General features: G+C 37.9%; 1 protein-coding gene across 1 annotated transcript in view; it reads left to right on the top strand.

The window, feature by feature from the left end:
• VWA3B (von Willebrand factor A domain containing 3B) overlaps positions 1-26,135 on the top strand; it is an 81,204-nt gene that overhangs the window by 22,024 nt on the left and 33,045 nt on the right. The window contains exons 8-15 of the mRNA XM_087938455.1: positions 11,012-11,128; positions 12,765-12,961; positions 15,012-15,166; positions 16,311-16,449; positions 17,851-17,982; positions 20,614-20,712; positions 22,501-22,683; positions 24,596-24,726. Coding sequence (XP_087794581.1) covers positions 11,012-11,128; positions 12,765-12,961; positions 15,012-15,166; positions 16,311-16,449; positions 17,851-17,982; positions 20,614-20,712; positions 22,501-22,683; positions 24,596-24,726 — 1,153 coding nt within the window. The remainder of the gene's footprint in view (positions 1-11,011; positions 11,129-12,764; positions 12,962-15,011; positions 15,167-16,310; positions 16,450-17,850; positions 17,983-20,613; positions 20,713-22,500; positions 22,684-24,595; positions 24,727-26,135) is intronic.

Below are 26,135 nucleotides of genomic sequence, written 5' to 3'. Positions count from 1 at the left end.
AGTTATTTCAGCAAAACGCCCCCTATTTCCTGTGTTTTAGGGCAGAGTAAAATTAAAAAAATTTTTCTGAGAAAGTGAATTGGGGAAGAGCACCTGTTTCAAAATAGAGATCATTTGTATATTCTCTAAGTCGGTTTTAAGTGAATGTGTAGAAGTTTCCAGAAGGGGAAAGAATTGCTTGCAAAATTGTGTATGTTAATTAAAAAAAAATTCTGGAGTGAAGAGAAAGAACCAAGCAATTCCTGTTATGAACACTGTGATTTCACATAGATAATTTGCAAGTGCCACTTATTTAACAACAGCTCAGGCAATCGCATTCAGATTGCATGTTCTTCAAACTTTTTTTTCAGAAGAAGCAGTCTGGAACTTCTGCAAATACAATATTTTTCTAAAATTCATCAGCGGTTCTTTTTTTTTTTTTTTTTAAGCTGTCCAAGGGATCCTGAATAAAAATGACAGCTACTTTAAGAACCCTATTAACTTTAACAGAGGATCTATTTACGGAATAGCATCTTTTCCAGGCGCCTTGATATTGTAGCTTCTCATATGAAGAAAAGCTGCTTTATTTGCTAATTTGTCCATTTTGTAACATTTCTATTCTTACAGTATCATTTTGGGACCAGACCTTTTTACCTCAGGAACTGTGGTGCTTTATTCCTGGCTCCTTAATGATTATAAGCGTGCCATTTGCTTTGTGGGTTTTTGATAATGGCTTGAAACAGATGCTATAGAAACGGGACAAAACCTGACAGCGGGGACAGCAAATTTTGTGCCATTATAGTTTCTTCATGAGTCAGTGATGGATCGGTAGCCAGCAATGGGGAAAGGCCCTAAAAAAGTGAGTGGGTAGGTGGAGTCACGTGACAAATTGAACATGCAATGGCAGTGCCTAAGCTAGAAAAGATGAGTGCTCCTCTGATTGATTTACAGGTAGTCCTCGATTTACAACAGTTCATTCAGATGCAATGGCACGTTCAGAGATGCAGTGGCACTGGAAAGGTGACTTCTGACTGTTTTTCACACTTACAACTGTTGCACCATCCCCATGTTCATGTGATCAAAATTCAGATGCTTGGAAACTGGTTCATATCTATGATGTTTGCAGCGTCCCTTTTGCAACCTTCTGACAAAGTCAATGGGGAAGCCAGATTCACTTAACAACCATGTTACTGTTACTGCAGTGATTCACTTAACAACTGTGGCAAGCAAGGTCATAAAATGGGGCAAAATTCACTTAACAATTGTCTTGCTTAGCAACAGAAATTTTGGGCTCAATTGTGGTTCTAAGTTGAGGGCTACCTATATTATTAGATTTGTAAGGCTGCCCAATTCTCAAATCTCTCTTGAGCAGTTGGCATAAATAAAGGGGGAAACATTTAAAGAGAAAAGGGATAAATATACTATTCTCTCCTTCCAAAAGGACTTTTTATAGGGGACCATTTCAAATTCTGGTCTGATTCTGACAACCAAGTTCTGGATCAGGGATCTCCAACCTTGGCAACTTTAAGACTTATGGACTTCAGCTCCCAGAATCCCTCAGCCAGCAAAGCTTCCACAAATCTTAAAGTTGCCAAGGTTGGAAATCCCTGCTCTAGATGGCATTTCTTGGTATGTTAAGGATGTCAGAATTCCTTATGAATGCTTGAATTTCTCTGGTAGGGATACTGCCTAATCCACAATACTGAGAATTAATAGGGGTGGCCAGTCTATATGCAGCTGTTTGTCAGTGGTTTTAACTACCGGTTCTGTGGGGGAGGCTTGATAGGCATGGCAGGGGAAGGATACTGCAAAATCCCCATTCCCTCCCCTCCCCACTCCACTAACCTGCTTTCCAGCTCTGTTCTCCTGTGCAGGGCAACCAAAGAAGACTCAGCCAATCAGCTGGGACTCAGGAGGCAGAGAATAGATGAGGGTGGGGGCCAATCAGAGGTGGTATTTGCCAGCTCTCTAAACTATTCAAAATTTCAGTGAGTGGTTCTCCAGAACCGGTCAGAACCTGCTGAATACCACCTCTGCTGTGTGTGTGTGCGTGTGCCTCCAAGTCAGCCTTGACTCCTGGCAATTGCCTGGAGCAGTCCCTACAGTTTTCCTCAACCAGATTTTGGAATTAGGTTGTCATTACCTGCTTCCTAGAGCTAAGAGATCACCCAGCTAGCTTTATGTCCAACGTAGAACTAGAATTCACGGACTCCAAGTTTCTAGCCTGGTGCTTTAGTCAGTTCAGTACATCAAACTGACTCTCATAACACAGTAGCTTTTGGGGGACATTTTTTTGTAACCCAAGAAGCATTTACTTTCCACAGTTGGCCCAAAGAGGAAGCATTATTTCTGATTGTTTAGAAATCACCATCATGGGAAAATTATAGATGATTTGAAACAGAGTCAAGAAGCTTTGAACAAAACGAATTGGATGTGCAGTAAGATTGCAATTCTTTAGGAGAAAGAGGTTTTATTTTAACTTTTTTTTCCCAAACATGGATACATCTAGGTCAGAACAATCCTCCGTCCCCCAGGAAAATTGGATGGAGGTTGGGGAGTTATTGTATTATTTTTCTTTTTATTTCTTTTATACACTGCTTCTATGTCCTTGTAAGCTGTTTTGAGTCGCCATGTGCAAGTAGGCGGCAATATAAATTTTCTAAATAAATGAAAATAGATACAATAAAATAGATGGGTGATTAAGGAGCAAATTCTGTGGGTCTTTGTTGTTTGTCATGTATTTTTTTTATTGGGTTATAAGGTATTATAAAATACAAAATACAAGAGCAAATAAGAGGACAGGGAGAGGGAAGGGGAAAGGGCAAAGAAAAATGAGGAAGGGTAAGAAAAAAAGAAAAAGAAGCATTGACTTCCAACTCTACCTGTTTCAGTAGACTAAGGCATTAACAACAAATCACAACTTTTTGTTTTAATATAATAGTATGAACCAGTTTTTTCTACAAAATTCTGTCAGTCTAATCTGTAAAACCCAGAATCAAAATTTCATTCTTTTCCATGTCAAGCACGAAGTTCAGAAGTGGTTTCCATGTGGAAACAAAAATACTTATGTTCTTTTCTTTAAGCAGAGTAGTCAATTTTGCTTTTTCAGGTCTTTATTGTTTGAACACAGCCTTCACTGTTTGATTCTGAGTAGCTGAAGCGGCTGTTTTTATGTATTGCAGTATGATAGAGGTAGATGAACACTCTTCCGCTTTTGTGCCATTGTTTCCCTTGTAACTGTGATGATGTGGACTTTAAATGATCCGCAACAATCTTTTCTTTTTTAAAAAAAAAATCCTCCAAATATTTTTTGATTTATTGCTAACCCCTGGGTTGATGCTATTTTTACTGCTTGTATTCATCTTTGTTCTCCCTTTTATAATCCGCTGTCTTGTGAGGGGCTCATGCTCAAAGGTTTATCAAAATCCATTTGATAAATAAGCAAATTAAAGCTTTCCCACACAGGTAGGGATAAATTAACTCTGCATGCTTGGTTGATTTTTCTCCAGCCCCCAGATCGCAAGACTAAATTGCAGATCTTGGAAAGGTGAAAACAAAGGAAAATGGCATACAGTTGACCTAAGAAGAAAGGATATGAATTTCTTGTTCTTTTTCTTCAAAATCATTCAGGACTGTGAAGCTCTTCACAGAAATACCATCCTAATTCCCCTTAATTTTGACTCAGCAGCTGTTTAATAATTTCCTACATCTAACTATATTTCTCTACTGGCTTTTGCTGTTAAAGAGAAGCTTTCCATCTGCTTCTGTCTAGGTATCTGGTTTATATTTCAATAGATGGGTTGAGAAATCTTTAAATTATCCCTGTGCTTTTCTTTATATGAGTGAATTGTGGCGTGGTTTCAATCAGCCACAAAGTGTAGTAATCTTCTAGAAACTCTCAGTATGTTGCATCTTATTAACGCTTTAAATGGGAATACAAATAATCCTGGGCATTTAGCTGGCATTATTGCTGTTGTTATGACGTAATTCTTAGTTATTACTGTGTGAGAGCTTTTCACCAGCAGAAAAGGGATCAGAACAACATTTTCGTTTTAATTTTACTTTCCCTGCCTCCAGTGTGCTTAAAAAGAACAGCATTTGCACTCTAACATACTTTGTTTAAAATGTGGAAAACAAAGTTGGTATAAAATATTTGACTTGAAAGAGTGAGTACATAAAATTTAGTGTGTTGATGCAAATAGAAAATAGAATGTTGTAGTTTGTTCTTCTAAAACGTTTATGGTGGCACAAATCAAACATCTAATAGAACCTTAGATGACTAAATATTAATTATTAGTTATTCAGCACTTATCTTGTAGTTTGATGGCGACTTTGAGTAGTTTAAACACCCTAACACAGAAATTTGATTTACATATTCTACAGATTTTTTCTGACAATATAAAATAGAACAGAACAGAATAGAACAGAACATTCTTTATTGACCAAGTATGATTGGACACACAAGGAATTTGTCTTCAGGGTGAAAGCTGTCAGTATATACAAGCAACAAAGTGATAAATCATAAATCATAAGATACAATCATAAATCGTAAGATACAACCTACAAAGTGATAGTCATAAGATACCAATAAGAGTAGGTAATAGGAAAGGAGAGAAGTATAATAGTAATACAATTCTATTACATGATTAGAATCCTCAGGCATAAAACAGTGCTGTGATAATTATGTGTTTAGCAGAATGATAACATGAGGGGAAAAAATGTGTGTCTAATTGTTTTGGCATGCAATGTTTTATAGCGGTGTCCTGAGGGGAGGAGTTAAAACAGTTTATGTCCAGGATGTGAGGGATAATAATTATATGTTATTCAATATAGTTCATTAAATAAACACCAACATGGTGACCCTGAACTGCTTCATTTATTTATTGCTGAACTTCTGACTTTCAAAGGACTCAGTAATTTTGTTTTCCAGTTGTTCTTGATATAATTTTGTAACATTCAATAATTCCATGAGGGGCAGCGAGGGAAAAGACAGCTTGCTAAATTCTAGCAGCCATCAGTTGAACAGCTTGGGATCAGTCTTCAGGGACAACTACAGCTCATATGACTATATAGTGAGCAAACAAAATATCTAAGGAAGCAGATTTCACCAAAGTTGTTTCCAAAGGAAAAATGCTTTCAGGATTGGGTGTGAGCATACTGATGGCAATATGATGTGAAGGGCCTTTGATGCATGGAAATTGACTTGGGTTTCTATATCAAGACAGATATGGGAATCAAACAAAAATTTCCAGACATTTGGGGTCATTCCAGTACATATAGAACCTTTAAATATACAATACACAGTATATAAATTAAATGTTGAGTAGAAAACTTCTAAAGTGAAATAAAGTAAGTAAAATGACTACTGAAAAGGTTCAGATTTTATTCATTTGAATTAATCAGGAATTATCTCTTTCATTTTTAATGCATATTATTTATACATCCTTAGATTTAGAAATAGTGGAAAAGATTTGTTGCTTGGGTGGTAGATGCTGGTGGTGGTTTGTTCTCTGAGCCTCTTCAGTTTCTAAACGTTTTGTCACCAGGCTAGGTATCATCACCAGCGGAACTTTGATTGAAGTATCTTGTTTCAGTTCTCTTCTGCTTTTATAGGTCTTACATGGTTATTCAGTCCAGCCTGACCACATAAGACCTACAAAAGCAGAAGAGAACTAAAATGACACTTCAATCAAAGTTTAGCTCATGATGTTACTTAGTCTGGCACTAAACTGAACAACAAGCTCGGACAACAAACCACCACCAACACCCTTAGATTTGTGCTATCCAAGTGTTTCAAAGACCTTTATGGTGAGTGTTAGTTTCCACCTCTCTTTCAAAATCTGGTTCTTAGTTTACTGCCATCGATACAAATTACCATTACATTAGTCAAGTATGCATTATGAGAGAAAATAGTTTGTATTGTTAGGTTTGCCATTGACACAATTCTGTGTTCTGTCATTAGGATGATGATTAAAAAAACCTTTTTCTTCAAGAGAACTCTGGGTAGATCTCAGAAGCAGTTAAGCTGTAAGCAGTGATGGTGATAAAGACAGCTAGCAGTGTTCATTTCCCACAATCATAGCAGCTGTTGACTGGTATTTATTGGATGAAATCCATACCCTTGATGACTTATTATGAAGTATAGGTTTCTTGAGATGCGTTTACAGAGAGGATCAAAACTTGGAAAAGTGTTAATGAGAGGAATGATGATCCAAGTCTTTTAGGAGATTATGTGTTTAGGTGGTAAATATTGGTATTTGATGATTTGTTTTCTGTGATAGAAATGAAATTGGCTTTGACATGTTCTAACCTTTGCTTTCAGGGAAATATATATATCAAGATTCTTGAATTTAAGTTGAAAATAGGAAAATGTATATGATCAGATTGGAAAATTTGGACAGGAAACTATTGCACAATTCATTCAGTTTTAATAAAGAAATATATGTCTTGGGAATGTAATGTTTGCTGTACGTAAATACTTAGGCTATGATAGCCTATCCAATTTAGCTTTTAATTACTGTTTTCACCCTTGCTCAATATCAGAATTTATCTTACTTAAAAAACACAATTCTTCTAGTGCCATCCAGTTCTCAAAACTATTTGTAAAAACATTGATCAATGATGAATCACAGACAATCATACAGTGTTGAGCCACAAATGCAATGATCATAGCCATTGGCAAAAAGCTATGATGACACTGCTATGCAAATGCTGCTCTTTCCTATTTGCAATCCAATGTCAGGTGCAGATATGTGAATTGTGAGGCAATGTGCTGTGATATCAGAGTTCATGTTTTGTCACTTGCCTCCTCCTTGTGCAATGGCACTGACCCTATTTAAATTGGATTTAATATTAAACAGTACTTAGGGTAGTAGATCTACTAATCTATCAATCCATACAATCTGATTTAAATTATATATCCTGTGTAGTTGCTTTATAGCATTTTGTACAGACTAATTTGTTTCTCATACACTGAAAAACACAGAAAATACTGGCTTAAAAAAACAGGAGTGGAAGTTAAATCACGTGTTATTTGAAAAGAGGAGACAGACTTCATGACACTGGAACTTGTGTCAACTTCTACTCATAATAGAAAACCATGCCTTCTTATGTCAGAACCAGGCAGACATTTGCAATGTGTGCAATATTGCAATGCTTGTCTCTGCTCCTGATAATTAAGTCCAGCCCCCCCCCCCCAAGAAAAACACAAACAAAGGGAAGAACCACGCTTCTACAAAAGATAATTTAAACATTTTTAATAGGCATTAACATTGTTACTTGTTTTCAACCCAAATTAATCTGTATCCTTTTGGTTAAGACAATTAATTTTTTAAAAAAAATGTTGCTTAAGAAACCAGGCAGGAGAATTTATCTCGAATATTGGCTTTAAGTGTAATTATCCTCCTTGAAACTTAGTGTTCTGCCTTCTGTGATAATTACATATTCTCCCATGGGTAGCTTTGTTTCTCTAGAAATGCTTTGCATAAAGGAACAAATGTGGGCAGTGATTTTTTTCTTCCTTTCTTTCATGATTGTAAGACAAATTAAGGACCACTTGAACTTGCCTGAACAATAAAATCTTTCTCTTGGGCCTTCTAATTCCCACTCTCTGCAACACAGGTAGCAATTAAGGAAGAGTCTTTTATGCATTTGTATCCTGCTCATGTTTCTTCTCCCTTCACCAGATCTACGCAAGAGGGCACACACTTTGAGTCCCCACCCCTTATGAAACAGTATAATCTTGTTGGGCTCTGGAGTTAGGTCTTCTCAGTGACAGCATCTTCCCCAGACAGCTGGATGGCTCTGGGCATAGTAGCCTTTCATAAGCTCTAAAGACCTGGCTATTTTCTCCAGGCATTTGAGATTAAGTGTGTTCTGCTATTGATGTGGTTTTATGGTTGAGATTTATTGTTTTACCTTGGGTGCCATGGATTACTGTTTATAACTCTTGATTTTAAATCTTTATTAAGATGACCAACTTTTTTACAATGAAAAGGAGGACACAAATAAATTGAAGAAAAAAAACAAAGCCACTTGCACGCGATGCACTCTTGCGCACGGTGCATTCTTGCACGCAGCACACTCTCTCAAAACAATTCTCCTGTGTAGAGCTCATGCAGTTCATAATCGCATCTCACCGCACTGTATAGAGCCTTGACGAATCGTCATGTCAAATACAAATATGTCACATCATACACAATGGATCAGAGCGGCATCGATCAAATAAGGAGATTTACAGATTAGTCTTCAAATATCAAAAAGGAGGACATGTAGGAGGGCACTTTTCGAGAGAGGACAGAACTTACAAAAGGAGGACTGTCCTCCCTAAAGGAGGATGGTTGGTCACCTTATCTTTATACATCACGCGGACTCATTGTTTTGAGATGGATGGTCATTGGAATGTAACACGCTCACACAAACACATTCACACACTCATTCATACAGTGGGATCACCGTATTTCTTTGGAATATGAGTTGCATTCTTGTGGACTGTATAATCTCACCCAGTGGTGGGATTCAACATTTTTTTTACTACCGGTTCTGTGGCCGTGGCTTGGTGCGCATGGCAGGGGAAGGATATTATAAAATCCATTCCCACCCCACTCCTGGGGGAAGGTTACTGCAAAATCCCATTCCTTCCCTAACCTGCATTCCAGCTCTGTTCTCCTGTGAAGGGCAATAAAAGAAGACCCAGCTTGGGGCTTGGGAGGCAGATGGGGGCGGGGCCAGTTAGAGGTGGTATTTGCCGGTTCTCCAAACTACTCAAAATTTCCGCTACCGGTTCTCCAGAACTGGTCAAATCCTGCTGAATAACACCTCTGATGTCACCCCTATTTTTTCAGAATCAAATGTTGATTTCTGAGGATTTTATCCTAGGTCAGATGGCATGAGAGTAGTGAATTAGTGATTCTAATTGCTTTCCCTTTTTCTTTTAAACAGAGATTTTTAAAAACTGGTACTTATATATTATCCTTTGGGCTTCCGAATTGAAAAAATGTATTAATAATATTATCATTGTACCTATTTTCATTTATTGTTATTAATAAAAATCATAATAAATGAAACGTCCTTTCATTTGTTAAAAAATATAGAAATGGTGCTCATTTCAGTGGTTTTCATTCAAATGAAGGAAATATAGAAAGTCCCAGGAGATGGCACTATACAATAACACATAAAAACACACAATGCAAACTGAAAATGAAAGCCTGAAAATAGCTTTCCTCTTAGAATTGTTCTGGGGTTTATGAAAATTATGCATGCATTCTTTCTATTGACTTATATTAATGACAGCAGGAACCCATTGTTCCCAAATCTCTGACATATGGCCCTCTCTGAAATCTGCTGGGCTAGCAAATCAGTTCATGATGTGGTTTACACTAACTGCGGTGCCACTGCGGCATCATAAAACTTGACATTATTATGGCACCGAAGGGAACAAAATAGTCACTGCACCATGTAAAGCTGGTGCTGATATTTAATCTGATTGGTTTACAAAGCCAATAGAATAGCATTTTATTCGGGTATATTTAATTGAACATTGGATCTGCATTCCAAACAATGTTCTTTTCATAGCTCATCTATTCATATTAGTGAAACACTCTTTTCCAGTGTTTTTTAAATCATTCATTTAGGTTCACAACAAAATGCTCACCATTGCTGATAAGACTTGTCTGTTTCAATGGGGGGGGGGGGGGAGAGACCAATTGAGTTTTACAATATTATATTGACTGGTAGACTTATGGCACTAGCATTTGTGGAATAGCATTCATCTACATTATATATACATAATTACATTGTATTCTCGATTCCTTAATTATATTGCATTCATGATTCCTGCATGTCTGGCACTTTTCTCTGCTGTGTTACATTGAGGAGAGTTAATTGTTTATTCATTGCAGTAATACTCACATTTGGGAGCGTTTGAGACTTGAAGCATTGGGATGAATGGTGGTGATACATTTACATTAAAAGAGAGCAAAGTGGTCTCTAGAAGACACCATAGAGAGGGGGAAGTACAGGGTGACATTTCTTAATTCCCGATAAGTCCGGATATTTCAGAATTGATCTAAAGGGACTCCTTTTCTTCATAGAAAGGACTTCTTTGATAGACCCTGTGTGAGAGAATCTTGGAGAGGACAGTTTCTATTCATTTCTCTTCATGGCACACGCAGTCACTTTCCATACGGTCTTGAAAAACTGTGTGGCCTATCAACACCACTTTCTTCAGCTTATGGGGCTGCACAGGGAAAGAAAAAACAGCAACAGTGATACTCCTTTTCCATCACTTGGTTCTATTCCCAGTTCCTTTGTTTTAAGAGAATATGCTTGAATAATCTAGATATCTGGGTGGTTTCACCAACTTTGAGACTTGTTAAATACATGTTAAAATAATGTTTGATATTTTTTATAAAAGGCTCTGGGCACAATTCAGAGAAAGATATGTAATTAATGAAATTAATGATTATGTGACATTGAATCAGTGTCAACTGTTAGGGACCACAGAGATCAGGGGCGTCAAACTCGTGGCCTGCAGACTGGATGCGTCACATACCGGCCCTGCAAAGGATGCCGACATGATGTCATGAATTTGACACCCCTGACATAGATTTTCTCTATGATAATCAATCCCTAAAAAGGTCTTTCTGATCTTCCAACGTTAGGCCTTCCAGCTGTTTCCACGCTGAGTTCATCCACCTTGCTACTGGTCTTCCTCCTCTTCTCTTTCCTTCCACCTTTCCAAGCATTCCAAGCTAATCCAGGGAGCTAGGCCTTTGCATAATGTCCTGAAGTATGATAATTCTGAAATTAATAGGTTTTCTTTGTTTTCATGAAATACTAATCCAGCATAGAATTGGCCCCCCAGAATTACATAGCCATGAATAAGCTCTTTAAAAAAGGGTGATGATTTGTTGTAGCTGCCCTAGGCTTATCAAATGCAACAATATTCAAAGATTATGAAAGGCTAGAGGAACCCTTTCATCAGTGTTATCTAATCTTTTCTCTGTGTCTTTATACTTTCCCTCAAATACAGGAACTGGTGTCAGAGAAGATGTCTACCTGATTTGGAAGGAACTAGAGGAAGCCAAGAATATCTTAACCCAGATTGAGAAAATTCTCACAGAATTTGACAAGTCTGAAATAGTGGCAGGTATTTTATGAATACATAATTGCAAAGGACTTGATTTATGAACAATTTGATGGAAAACATTCTCAATATGTGCCCATACATTAGAGATCAATCTACAAATTGTAAATCTGTAGAAGCAAATACTAGAATAAAAAGGTTCTTCCTCCTACACAGAGCAGATGTTTTGGCTGAGCTGGAGAAAGTCCAATAATGTTGACACAGTCCAGTTCATTCCTTCCTTAACTAACAATGTCCTTTAGCAGAGGAAATAAGTCTGCAAGAGTCACTTTTTGTAACAAACTCTTCCCACAGAAGAGAGATCTTATGTTGAACCCAGATCTAGAGGCAAGGTGTAGCAAAAGAACAAGTGAAGGTGAAAAATCATAATTTGAATAAATAAGTAGTTATTGAATCAGTAAATGAATATATGTATGTACACTGAGGGATTAATAAACTAGATCTTCTTAACTTCCCCAGTTTAGCTCTGCTATTTGTTCCCATGTTCAGAAGTAGATTTCAGGTAAAACCAGCCAAGTCATAGGGAGCTCTCAAGGTCTTCTACTAAATTGTCCCCCAAAACCAAGGTTTCTGTAATGGTAGCCAATTCCTTCTGTCCCCTTTATGTCTGGGTGAAGCTGTCACCTGCAACCACATGGATTTTTCCCAGCCTTCCAGAATCTTGGGTGGAGCTCATCCCTCTGAGTCTTTGCTTCCCATCTGAATCTAGACCTATAATCTAATATCTTCCCAGGTCCTTAGTAAGGACTCGATAGGTAGACAAAAACACCAAACCCAGTCTGCACATCTGGCTGACTGTGTGATGATTAATAATAATAACAACAACAATAAAAGTGAAGATGAATTGCATGTTTTTTTGTTAAAACATCTAACTGGTCTATACCCTTGCACTGCACACTTCACTCTCCAACTTCTCTCCAGCTTCTCCATTCACAACAGGTGACATAGTTTTAGTCTCCTCTCCCTCTTCTCCCCTCCCCATGTCCTATAACTACTATGAGTAGATTGATGTTCTCCCAGAGACTCCAACACTGATATATGTTGCTGCACCAATTGAACTGCTTACTCAAAATCTCCCCACAGCAGCTCTGAATTGCAGTCAGCTCAGCTCATCAGTCTCATGACAACACAGCTGCCTTTCAGGGCCAAAACTGAGCTGCTTTTTCTTCTTATCTCATTCCAATGTCCAGTAGAACAGCAGTCCTACCTAGCCACAAAATCTCTACAGCAGGGGTCTTCAAACTTGATAGCTTTAAGACTTGTGGACTTCAACTCCTATAATTCCTCCTCCAATCATGTTAGCTTGGGAATCCTGAGAATTGAAGTCCACAAGTCTTCAACTTGCCAAGTTTGAAGACCTTTGTTCTACCACATGTCATAATCCCAGAAGAAGCCAGTTGCAAAACATTACAAGCTATTACCTAAGAAAATTACATAGACCTACAAAAGACCATAGTGACTAAGAATTGACTCAGATCAGAGGCGACTTACCTATAAAGTAGTAATGTTTCTAAGGAAAGAAGAATGTATTAGTCATGTACTATAAATGTGTATGCAAATATATCCATTCAAAATTAAGTCATACAATAGCTTCAGACTAATATTGGCACATGCTTATTTATTAATATTTTTATATCAGCAGAGGAAATGGATAATACAGAATGTGAGCCAGAAGTAAAAGATTTTGTGAATTCCAGGGAGTGGCTTCAGAAGAATGGCTTGAAAGCCCAGAAACTGACCATACCTACAGCTTTTTCTGATAGTGCTTTTCGTCATGTAAATGGAATTGTAGATATAAAAACCAAGCCAGAAGATGAATCTGTGCAGACAAATGCTGTAAGAAATCTTTCCGTTGTGGTATTATAATTTTCTACTTATTTTGTGAAGTTGGGGGTGGGTTAGTGGAGGGATGGATTCTACCAGTTTGCACCTATTCTCTAGAACCGGTTGTTAACATTCTAAGCAGTTCAGAGAACCGGTTGTTAGAAGAAATTACTGGCCTAATCCTGTAAGGAAGGCAGGAAGGAAACGTTCTGGTGTTGCTTACAGAAACTGCCTCTCCGTTAACCCTTATTACATTCTTGGCAGGACTAGACTTCATGTCTCAGGAACTTCTCTGTAGTTTTTTTCCTCTCCTTTGCTGGCACTTTGCTTGTGTGGAGTGACCATTCAAAGTTACAATGGCACTGAAAAAAGTGACTTATGACCATTTTTCACACTTACGACTGTTGTAGCATCTCCATAGTCATGAGAGGCCAGGCGAGGAGATGCGTGCCTCGATGTGAGTGATATTGAGTTGGCCATACCCAGCCAATAACATGACCACCAAGCCATGTTCACCCAGTCACATGACCACCAAGCCACGCCTACCACCTAAGCTACGCCCATAAAACTGGTTGTTAAAAATTTTGAATCCCACCCCTGGGTTACTGGGGGGATCAAATAGATTTCCAGGTTTTGTTAGTTCTACAGTAGAAAGCTTTATTTGCACTTCTGGCTACTTACAGGTTCCCATTGTTTGCCAAGCAAGATTTAGAACTGGTTAAGAATTGTGTCTGAATGGGGTAAAGAGTACGGCTGCTGTTTTCTTAATCCTTTAGATTCTAGAAAGTATTCACATGTTTAGCAAAACTGATTCTGGATTTTTCAAAGAAAAAGCATTTCAAACATCACATTGGAATGACTTTGTATTACTGTTCTCAAGAAATAAATTGGAATTTAGTCTGACCATAATAGCTAAATTTAATGCTTCATTGAAATAAAGGAATCTAAGTTAAGTACTTAGACATATAGTCCTCATATAACAGCCATCTCATTTAGCAACTGTTCACAGTTTACAATTGAGATGAAAAGTAACTTTGTGACCAAACCTCACATTTACAGGTCTGTAAAGCAAAGGAAAATTGAAGTAAGATCATTATATATAGTCATGGTTTCACTCAGTGCCCAAGTTGCCAGTCCCAATTGCGGATATCAAATGAGGACTGCTTGTATACATTAATCAGTTAGTTTGAATCCCCAACATGATATTGAAATGTAGTGGGAGAAAATTTTTATTTGTTTCCTGTAGGCAGAAGCATCTCTGTCCATATACCGGTCTCACTGAATAACCCTAATGGAGACCAGCAACTCCACCGCTAAGAAAATTGGTCACTAAGTGGGAAATCATATGGCTGTGCTTTCTGGCTGGAAAGAGACAAGACTACTCAGTTTCACACCTTTGGCTTTTATTTTCCTCCTAACCACTCCCCCACTTTGGAATGCTTGGGTGCCTGCTTACTGTCTTGAACACAATGTGATTGTGTCATAGCCTGGGGCTGGCAGCTGTGGGTATGCTATGCAAAACACTTTGCTCTCTTGAAATCCCTTTCTCTCCAATTTCTCTGGTCTCAATGGAGAGGGGATTTAAAAAACTAAGCAATTTCCATAGGCAATCTTTCCTTGCCCATCCTTCCCCTCCACATAACCAGAGAATGGAGATGAATTTCAGAGAGTAAGTTAGTTTTTTCTTCTACACGTTGAAAGCAGTGCAATTGCAGAAAAGAAGCAAATAAGAAATTGCCTACAGAATTTGCCTTTTCCTTTCCCTCCATCCCCTTCGCACAGTAAAGAGAACTGTATTTCAAGCTTCTTGATCTATGTGGGCTTATCTCTAGTATGCTAGATGATAATTCACAACATCCCTGTCTCTATAGTGGATTGTACTTCAGTATATTTAAATTGCATTGGCTGAGACAAGGCTGATTAAAAGTTTATGCCTCTGTTTCTCTTGTCCTGTTATACACCACTTAGCTGAATTCATTTCAAATCCATTTAGATCTACTGATTTTAAAGCTTGAGCAGACTTAAGAAATCATACTCACAGAAGAAATCTTCGTTCTTTTAGGAGACAAATAAAAAGGTAATCCACGCCAAATACTGCAACAATTTTATACAGTCAGTCTTGGAAGATGGGTCTATAATTCATTTACATTTGAATAAAGAAAGATTCAAGGAATTTGAAAATAAAGTAAAGAATGCCCTCCATCAGATGGAAGAAAGGTTAGTTTGCATCCTGATAATATCTTTTCTAAAGACAGATTTGTGATGAAAAAAGGACTGATGTAGCCTATTAAATTTTTTTTTGAAATGCCCAAGTATTCTAATATTTAGTGTTAGGTACTCTGATTGTTTAAAAATTGAGCATGGGCAATGCTAAGTGTTCCTAACTGCAATATCAAATGTGGATAGATATTCATTTATGAAGATTCATTGGAGTAGCATAACTCTATTCCATGACCTTCAAACCGAATATTTTATTTTTAATGAAATTCAGCTGCAAAAACATCACTTTTATTCTGTAATGCCCATATTCTACATATATGTTTTACTAAAATAACAGCCAAGGTTCTAGAATCACTGATCCCAATGTAGTCATACATCTCTTTTAAGACATTTGCATCATGTTGAAATAATGACTGTTCAAGTCTTACTTTATTTTTTTAATCTTTGAGATTTTGAATAAAATTTGAGCTAAAAACCATTTATTAGAGTTACCAGGGAGCTTCTAAAAGCAAATATTATTTCTTTAATATTGAATATTTATTCAATATTTATGGGATGTATGTTAATAAAGTAATAATAATGAAACTCTGAATAGTGCCTTGTTAAAACTGCCAGCATGAGCTTTAGTCTGCATTTATTTATGTTGTTTATATTCCACTTTTGTTCAAAGCCAATGAAAAGAAATTTACCCTCACAATAATCCCATAAAGTAGATTAGGTTAAGGGAATGTGATGGCACAGTTACATGGTAATAAGAAGCCTACAATCTGATAGTTCCTAATTCTCATTTGATGATTTAGGTTTTGTTTGTTGAGAATAGTGGGAATTGTAACCCCAATTCAGTGATTGACAGCTGCTTTAACTTACTCCTAACTCCTGAACTCTATATAGCCTTGAAATTATATTCCTTTCGTCAAGTTATCCAATAATCTTTGTTTATTTTCCAATTTAAAATGTCCTTTACTTAGTAATATTTATTTTGTCTTTCTTAAAGGGATTTACTTGGCATTCTTTTGTCCTTTGTATTATATTAATAATAAAAATAAAATTATGTAGGAGTGTTAAGATACTGAGAAGTGAGCATTTCAGACATCATTCTTGCTATGCCTTTCATTTCATGTAAAAAAGTATTCTTGTATAGAATTCAGGACCTTAAGAAAGGAAGCCGAGCTCTCTTTGGAGATGTCACAGAAGACCACATCTGTATCCTCATTGATGTATCTCAGTCTATGATATACAAACTGCCTGTGGTGAAGGAGAAAATATATCAGCTCATAAGAGTGAGTGACAGCTGCCTCGGTGAAGTGTCCTGATGACTGGCTTTTTCTGAAAGGAATCTAGGAAGCTGCCTTTTACAGATTGTCGTAGACTTACAACAGTTTTTTAGTGACCATTCAAAGTTACAACGGCACTGAAAAAAGTGACTTATGACCGTTTTTCACACTTATGACCATAGCAGCATTCCTACAGTCACATGATCAAAATTTAGACACTTGACAACTGGTTCATATTTATGACAGTTGCGTGTCCCTGGGTCATGTGATCCCTTTCGTGACCTTCTGACAAGCAACGTCAATAAAGAAGCCAGATTCACTTAACTGACTGATCCATTGTGGCATAAAGTGGGATAAAATTCATTTAACAACTGTCTCACTTAGCATCAAAAATGTTGGCTCAATTGTGTTTGTAAGTTGAGGACTACCTTTATTATTGGTCTCTTTAAATGAATATGTGCTGCCTGGAATTAGTTCTGAGTGGAATCTTTTCCAATCTTCCCTGGAGTTGTTAGAACTGGGCTAGAACCTTATTCTTCCACATCAATGTTCTGCTAGCTCCCTCCAAGTGGAAGACATTTTCTAAGTCCATTTTATTGGCGGACAATAAATTGGGACATTCCCCATTCATTGTTCTCTAGTGATGGGGTCATCAATTGCTATGTTGACACTGATTTTATAATGGATGGCTTTAATCAGAGGTGGAATTCAGCAGGTTCTGACCAGTTCTGGAGGACCGGTAGTGGAAATGTTGAGTAGTTCAGAGAACCGGCAAATACCACCTCTGACTGGCCCTGCCCCCATCTATTCTCTGCCTCCCAAGTCCCAGTTGATCAGCTGGGTCTTCTTTTGTTACCCTGGATAGGAGAACGGAGCTGGAAACCAGGTTAGTGGGGTAGGGAAGGAATGGAGATTTTACAATATCCTTCCCCTGCCATGCCCACCAAGCCACGCCCACCAAGCCACACCATGCCCATGAAGCCGTGCCCAGAGAACCGCTGGAAAAAAATGTTGAATCCCACCACGAGCTTTAATTCTTTCTATGTTTTTATGTTGTTAGCCACTCAGAGTTGTTGAATATGAGGTGGGTGGCAAATAAATTTTGTAAGTAAGTAGGTAGGTAAATAAGTAAATTTGCTATGCTGGGTGGGAATTCTGGCAATGCTGAACCCCCAAACTTCTTGTGAGTACCTCATAGAGAAAATTAGATTACAGGTAGACAGTATTTTTAAGAGATAGCAGAATTACAATTTCTAAAACATTTAATACATATTTGCTAGAGAAATAAAACATTATCCCCACAACTGACTGCTTCTCAAATAGGATGACAGGGTGAAATGGTGGGCGGGCAAAGGGAATATGATTTTTCTCTTTCAGAGAAATCATTCAACAGATGATTTCTTACAGGAACAGTTTCAAAACAAAACCAGGTTTAACTTTGTTAAATTTGATGCTGAAGCAATAGCCTGGAAAGACAGACTTACTGAAGTTAATGAAGAAAATATAGAAGATGCTATACTTTGGATAAAAGAACTTCAGGTAATTATAGAAAAAAAACTTTAAGCAAATGAAAATGAGCTAAACTATTGTTGGAATTCTCCTTCCCTTCTTCCATACCCTGGGTCAATATACACTGCTCAAAAAAAAATAAAGGGAACACTTAAACAACACAATGTAACTCCAAGTCAATCACACTTATGTGAAATCAAACTGTCCACTTAGGTAGCAACACTGATTGACAATCAATTTCACATGCTGTTGTGCAAATGGAATACACAACAGGTAGAAAGCATAGGCAGTTAGCAAGACATCCCAATAAAGGAGTGGTTCTGCAGGTGGTGACCACAGACCACTTCTCAGTTCCTATGCTTTCTGGCTAATGGTTTGCTCACTTTTGAATGCTGGCGGTGCTTTCACTCTAGTGGTAGCATGAGACGAAGTCTGCAACCCACACAAGTGGCTCAGGTAGTGCAGCTTATCCAGGATGGGACATCAATGTGAGCTGTGGCAAGAAGGTTTGCTGTGTCTGTCAGCGTAGTGTCCAGAGCATGGAGGTGCTACCAGGAGACAGGCCAGTACATCAGGAGACGTGGAGGAGGCCGTAGGAGGGCAACAACCCAGCATCAGAACCGCTACCTCTGCCTTTGTGCAAGGAGGGACAGGAGGAACACTGCCAGAGTTCTGCAAAATGACCTGCAGTGGGCCACAAATGTGCATGTGGCTGCTCAAACGGTCAGAAACAGACTCCATGAGGGTGGTATGAGGGCCCAACATCTACAGGTGGGGGTTGTGCTTACAGCCCAACACCGTGTAGGACATTTGGCATTTGCCAGAGAACACCAAGATTGGCAAATTTGCCACTGGCGCCCTGTGCTCTTCACAGACGAAAGCAGGTTCACACTGAGCACATGTGACAGATGTGACAGGGTCTGGAGATGCCATGGAGAAGGTTCTGCCTGCAACATCCTCCAGCATGACCAGTTTGGCTGTGGGTCAGTAATGGTGTGGGCTGGCATTTCTTTAGGGGGCCGCACAGCCCTCCATGTGCTTGCCAGAGGTAGTCTGACTGCCATTTGGTACCGAGATGAGATCCTCAGACCCCTTGTGATACCATATGCTGGTGCGGTTGGCACTGGGTTCCTCCTAATGCATGACAATGCTAGACCTCCTGTGGCTGGAGTGTGTCAGAAGTTCCTGCAAGACGAAGGCATTGATGATGCTATGGACTGGCCTGCCCATTCCCCAGACCTTAATCCAATTGAGCACATCTGGGAAATCATGTCTCGCTCCATCCACCAACACCATGTTGCACCACAGACTGTCCAGGAGTTGGGGGATGCTTTAGTCCAGGTGTGGGAGGAGATCCCTCAGGAGACCATCCACCACCTCATCAGGAGCATGCCCAGGCGTTGTAGGGAGGTCATACAGGCATGTGGAGGCCACACGTACTACTGAGCCTCATTGTGACTTTGTTTTAAGGACATTACATCAAAATTGGATCAGCCTGTAGTGTTTTTTTCCACTTTAATTTTGAGTGCAACTCCAAATCCAGACCTCCATGGGTTGCTAAATTTGATTTCCATTGATAATTTTTGTGTGATTTTGTTGCCAGCACATTCAACTATGTAATGAACAAAGTATTTAATAAGAATATTTCATTCGTTCAGATCTAGGATGTCTTATTTTTGTGTTCCCTTTATTTTTTTTGAGCAGTGTATTTGGTTACAGTAAAGCTTCATATGAAGGGAGACAAATAGAATTTAGGTTATCTCTACCATTAATATGGTAATTGGTGTTTTTATAAACATACTTCTATTATATTACTTTTTATTAATGTAGTAACCATGCTAACTAGAATGCAGATTTAAAATAACTCAACCTTCTTTTCCATAGTAACATTTCTAATGAGCAAAAAGGTTGGTTCAGAAGGACATTCCTGCTCCAAGAAGGAATATTGAGAATTATTGGGAGTGGTCATTTCTTTACAACAGGAAGCAAAGGGGCAGGGTTTCTCAGCCTTAACAATTTTAAAGATATATGGACTTCAGTTCTCAGAATTCTCCATATGGCATGCTCACTGGTGTAGATACGCTTGGTAATTTAAAGCAGGACAAAGGGCATAGCCCAGGAAGAATTATTAATTGGATCAGGAGGCCTAGTATCTACTGTATGTGTACCTCAGATTCCCCACCACTTCTCTAAAGGAAGAGAGAAAACTCAGTAAGCCACCCAGAGTTTCTTGATTGTGAGTTGGATGGCATATAAATTTAAGTATTAATAAATAAATAAGTTAATCTTATCTGGCAAAAAGTCATTTCTGAAGCTACCTTCAGGATAATGAAGTGCCAGTAGCCCTTGATTGAATCTAAATACCTACCTGGTTTCCATTTAAACAGTTATCTTCTCTTTCAGCAAACTACAGAAATATATTTTTGTAGTCTTTCATTACAGTACTATTATTTTCAGCTATTGAGCATATCAGGGTTTAAAAGAATAATGGAATTTTAAATACAGAATATCACATATATTATCTACAATGTGAATTAGATTATGTGAAGTGTTTAAAATATGCCTTGCTAGCATACCTTAGAGATAAATTTTATAACCCATCCCATAAATTTGCCCACATTAACATCTTAATTTTTCTCTGTTCCTCCACTGACTGCAAAGGTTGGGACTACTACAAACATACTGAAAGCACTTCAGATTGCCTTTGCTGATCGTGACACTCAAGCCATTTATCTTCTTACTGATGGGAGACCTGATCAGGTATCTATGAAGAAGCAAATCATGTCAGGACAACATGATGATGTAACACTGGCCAGATGACAAAGCATCACATTGATGTAGACCAAGGATGGTCAAACTGACTACAAGGTGACAGATGAAGGAAGGCATACCTGCCTGTGTCTCCTTCTGATCTTTATTCCATCAACACATTGGAAACATGAGAGATTGGGAGGAGGATATGGTGACAGTGGACGGCAAAGAAGCAACTCTGTATCTAAAGTAGGGATTCCAAAATGGGATTAGGGGAAAAATGAGATTAGATTTAGGAGGGGAAAACAAGAATTTTGGAGGCTGCTAGCTGAATAAGAGTCTTTCTATATGAAAGACTGAGAAGGGAAAAGAAGTGGCAATATTAAAAGGAGGGTAAAGCTGCAGTGGAAAAACAGCCATTGTAATCCTGTGAAAGGAGGGTTTAATTGTACTAGATAGAGATGATTTTAATGGGGCAGAAGAGACAAAAACTTGGTGGCCAAAATGGAAATGCTCAGTTTAAGCATAAAATAGAGAAGTGATACCAGAAATGGCAGCTGTACATTTAGTGTTCTTTGTCTTTAACATCTGGTAAATCTGATGCCCTGTTGCTATGCCATGGTGTTGATTATTATTATTTTTTGCATATACCACTAGCAGTCAATGGTGAACATAAGAGAACATACATTAATGGAATCTGAGTTGGGGGAATGTTTGCAAATACTGGTATTTTCTTACACTTCATACAAGTAACTCCTATTTTTGGCATAGGGATGAAAAGTTTCAGAGTGTAGTAGCATTATGGAGAGCTGTCTCCATAATGCAACAGGAGACAGGTTAATGTGCAGTAACAAGAGTAGATGAGGAAAGCTTGTAGTGAACATTGTGGTGCTCAGGTTGGTTTTGTCGACCATGTAGACCAAGTGAAGCTAGGTAAAACCTGAAGCTTCTCTATTTATTTATACCCTGCCTTTATTATCTGTAAACAATAGTTCAAGGCAGAGAACACACATCGTACTTCTTCCTCTTCCTATCTTTTCTGGAATAACAGCCATGTGAAATGGGTTAGGTTGTGTGAGAGAGAATGACCCAAGGTCACTAGAGGTAGTATTCTGGAGAACTGGTAACGGAAATTTTGAGTAGTTTGGAGAACCGGTAGTAACCTTCCCCCAGGAGTAGGGAGGGAATGGAGATTTTGCAGTGTCCTTCCCCTGGAATGGGGTGGGAATGGAGATTTTACAGTATCTTTCTCCTGCCATGCCCACCAAGCCATACCCACCAAGCCATGTCATGCCCACCAAGCCATGCCCACAGAACTGGTAGTAAAGAAATTTGAATCCCACCACTGAAGGTCACCCATGCCCAAAGTGGGACTGGCAGGTCCCCCAGTTTCTGGTTGGTGCCTTATGCACTAGACCAGGGGTCCCCAAACTTGGCAACTTTAAGACTCTGCTGGCTGGAGAATTCTGGGAGTTGAGGTCCACAAATCTTAGCCAAGTTTGGAGACTTCTGCACTAGACCAAACTGACCAGCCAACAAAAGGTTTAGCTAAATTATTGTCCAGAAATATCGCACCACAGAAATTAAAGCCATTTGGAGCAGAGTTAGAACGTAAAGCTCATTCAGTGGAATTCAGCTTCTGTTTTAAGAAAGTCCCAGCTATTGATTGCTATGGTAATAATGATTAAAGGCTTCTACACTACTTGATGTATTGTTAAAGGCTAAGTGATCATTTAAGTGCTTTCTATTTGGATCTTTTTACATTTACACATTTTCCCTTCCTTTCTTTTTGCACAGCACCCGAATAGAATTTTAGATGAACTCAATCATCAGCGGAACATTCCAGTTCACACTATATCATTTAACTGTGATGATACTGCAGCCAATCAATTTTTGCATGAGCTGGCCAGCAACACAGGTGGACGATTTCACTACTACCATATTTGTCTGACAGATCCTGATTCCCCCAAACCTTTTGAGGTAAATCTTTAAAAGTGGTTCAGGTCCAAATTAAAGGGTAGAACTGTAGTAGGGTAATATCATAGTTGCACCTGATTTTGAGCAAGATATCTTTCATGTATCTGCCATCCTAATTGGGCCTACTGTACAAAAGCTGAGCAGGATTGGACTTGTTTAGTACCTGGATGAGAAACCAACAAGGAAGCTCAGTGCTCAAGGCTAGCTATGGAATATTAAGTTTGTAGATTAGATTGAGAAATTGGAAAACATCCCAGAAGAAAATGGCAAGAAATGTCAACATTTTTCCAAGTAAACTACATGGATAGGTTCTGAAATGACTAGGAGTTGAGTTCAACCTGCAGGAGACTGCATAAAAAATATTAATAGGTACTTTAGCTGTGTCCCAGAGTTACTATAAACTATAACTCCATTATTCTTCACCATAGTTGGATAACCAGAATGAAGATTTTATGAAGATAAATGTCATATGAATTTAATATGAATTTCTTAAACAATTGAAAACTATACTTAGAGAAAGACACTCAAAATTATAAATAAAGTACAGAAAAGTTTAGGTATAAAGAGAAAAGAAGAGAGAGAAAAGCAAAAAAGCAAATATTTTGGCTGTTGGATAGTTTAAAAAAACCAAGCAAAAAGATTGCAACAAACCAATATTAAGAATCAAAATTTACTAACTGGTTCAACATGAGATCAATTCAATAAAGCAACATTTAAGTATATCTTCATTTTGATACAATTTTAGTTTCTGGCTCAAATCATTATATTTTCTCCACTGAATATAGTCTCTGGGACACTTGAGAAAATTGCTGCTGTATGCATGGCAAAATAGTAGGAAAAAAGTTACACTAGATTTTTGGTTTGTCCTGAACTTTGATATGTTGGGGATTGATGAAAGCCAGGGGGTTGCTTAATTAACAGACAGAAAGTGTTGATATCAAAACCAACAGTAATATGGCGATAATTAAAATAAGTTTATTTATTTTAGGGCAGGGATGTCAAACTCATGTTGTCACGGTGGCATCACATAACCTATCAGGACTTTTTTCCTTTTTGTTAAACCAGGCGTGGGTGTGGCCAATGCGTGATGCATCCAGCCCATAGACCAGGAGTTTGACAGCCCAGTTTTAGGGTCTAATCCCATTATACTAAGCCAGACATTCATTTGCATGGTTTTGGGCTATATGGTGATTGCAAAACTAATTGATAGTTATTAGGCTATTATGAAAATAACATTATAAAAATCTCTGGCTAAAAAAATATTACATTCTTAGTACTCCCAGAATTTGTTGTTTGCAGACATTTTATTACCCAACTAAGTAACACCAGCAGTGCTAGTGAGGTGTTAGTTGGTCAGGTAATGAAATGTTTGCAAGAAATCAACGAAGCTCAGAGGGAGTCTACAGTTCAACCCTGAGCTGTGTAAATTCTTTTCTATTGGAACTATATTTTTAAAGTTAAGAGAGGAAAAAGTTTAAATACCAAGGATCGGTGTTAAGCTCCATACATTCATCAAATATTTATTGAATCTTAAAGAATATTAAACCCACTAGATATTAACTAAAATAATTTGCATTCAAAAACCCGTATTTTCAAACAAATAAAAATAAGAGGCACATTATTTTTGAAATATCTTCAATGTCTGAGAAATAATTTTGATGTTGTGGACTCCCGAGAGAACCCCAAGGACTAAGGACCATATTTTAAGAAACACTATAGAAAATAGTGTGGGAAATCAGTGCTCAGAAAGAATAGGGGAAGCAATAAAATATTAATTCAAAAGCTTGCTTAAAACATAAAACAGCTGTACCATATAGATGATGCCTTGTAATTATTTGCTTTTTTTTAAAAAAAAAGATGTTCTGTGGTCTTTGTTCTGCTCAACAATTATAACAAATGGCTTACTTTTTGGCAGTGTGAGGATATATATTTGGTTAGAAGAGAGATAGAACAAGGAGAAAAACAACTGAACAAAGTACAATCCCTTTACACCGGCAACAATTTGATGGATTTGTTTAATGGAGAAAAAAAAAATCTACACAATAAGTATGTGCTTTTTCTGCTTTTCTTTGTTTCTTCATTCTTCAGCTATTTATTTCATAAATTAACTTGACTAAAATATGCATAGGACAATTTTTGTCACAGTGGTTTCTATTTTGAATAGACAAAGGTAAGGGAAGAAAATCATTGATGTCAATAAAATCAAGCACTCTAGGTGGTAGGAGAAGAAAGAAACAACTAGAAAAAGCCAGTGCTTTTATTGCTCAAGACAATAATGAACTGGAGAATATAATACTCCTCTGGAAGACCTCATGGCATCTTTATAGGTAGTCCTCAACTTACAACAGTTCATTTAGTGACCACAGTTAAAACAACACTGAAGAAAGTGACTTATGATTATTTTTCACACTTATGACCATTGCAGCATCCCCATGGTCACGTGATCAAAATTTGGAATAGAATAGGATAGAATTCTTTATTGGCCAAGTGTGATTGGACACACAAGGAATTTGTTTTGGTGCAAATGCTCTGAGGTACATAAAAGAAAAGATACATTCATCAAGAGTCAAGAATATAAGGTACAACACTTAATGATAGTCATAGGGTACAATAAGCAATCAAATCATACTAGGAAACAGTCCATATAGATCGTAAGGATACAAGCAACACAGTTACAGTCATACAGTCACAAGTTGTAAAATTACTGGTCGTAAAATGGGGCAAAACTCACTTAACAACTGTCTCGCTTAGCACTTTTGACCTCTATTGTGGTCTTAAGGTGAGGACTACCAATACTGTAAGACAGTCTGACATAGAGTAAATGTACCTCTATGGGCTCGTCAGTTTCACTCCTCCTTTCTGTTCCTCTGCTAGCAACATAGGTTCCCACCCCCCACCCAGCCCGTTGTGCTCTGAGTTTTTATCCAAGTTGGCAACTTTAAGACGTGTGGATTTCAACTCTTTGAATTCTTCAGCCAACTTGTGATGTATGGTGGTTTCCCCATAGCTGCCCTATTCTGCTCATTATTTGGCAACTTGCTTTGGACAGATATCAAGCAGTCATGGATGTATTTGACTCCTTGGTCTCACTGTGATCTAGACACTTCTTCGGGATTAGTATTTATTGTTTATTGCTTTATTGTTTATCTTGTTTATTTCAATTTTCAGAGAGTGATAATACCTCCATGATGTTTTATTTCCACGTTTGTATTTAAATTGTTTGCAATCTCCAAGCCGGCTTTTTTCTCCTCTGCAAATACAGCTGGATTCTCAACATAACAGAATGTACACCTGTCTTCTATTTTTACCTCTTGTATATATAAACATGGATCAACTTTTTTCAGTTCAAAGCCCAGGCATGGGATATTTAGTCTGGTGGCTGCTTGCTTTAGTCCATTTCAATTCACATACCAGTTATTCTTTCCCTGGACCTTCAAAACTTTGTTGACCCATGT

The sequence above is a fragment of the Pseudonaja textilis genome, chromosome 8 (assembly GCF_049901715.1).
Source record: "Pseudonaja textilis isolate UNSWEBS1 chromosome 8, rPseTex1.2, whole genome shotgun sequence".
NCBI classification, from domain to species: domain Eukaryota; kingdom Metazoa; phylum Chordata; class Lepidosauria; order Squamata; family Elapidae; genus Pseudonaja; species Pseudonaja textilis.
The sequence above is the reverse complement of the archived record's forward strand: the minus strand, read 5'-3'. Positions and strand labels throughout refer to the sequence as shown.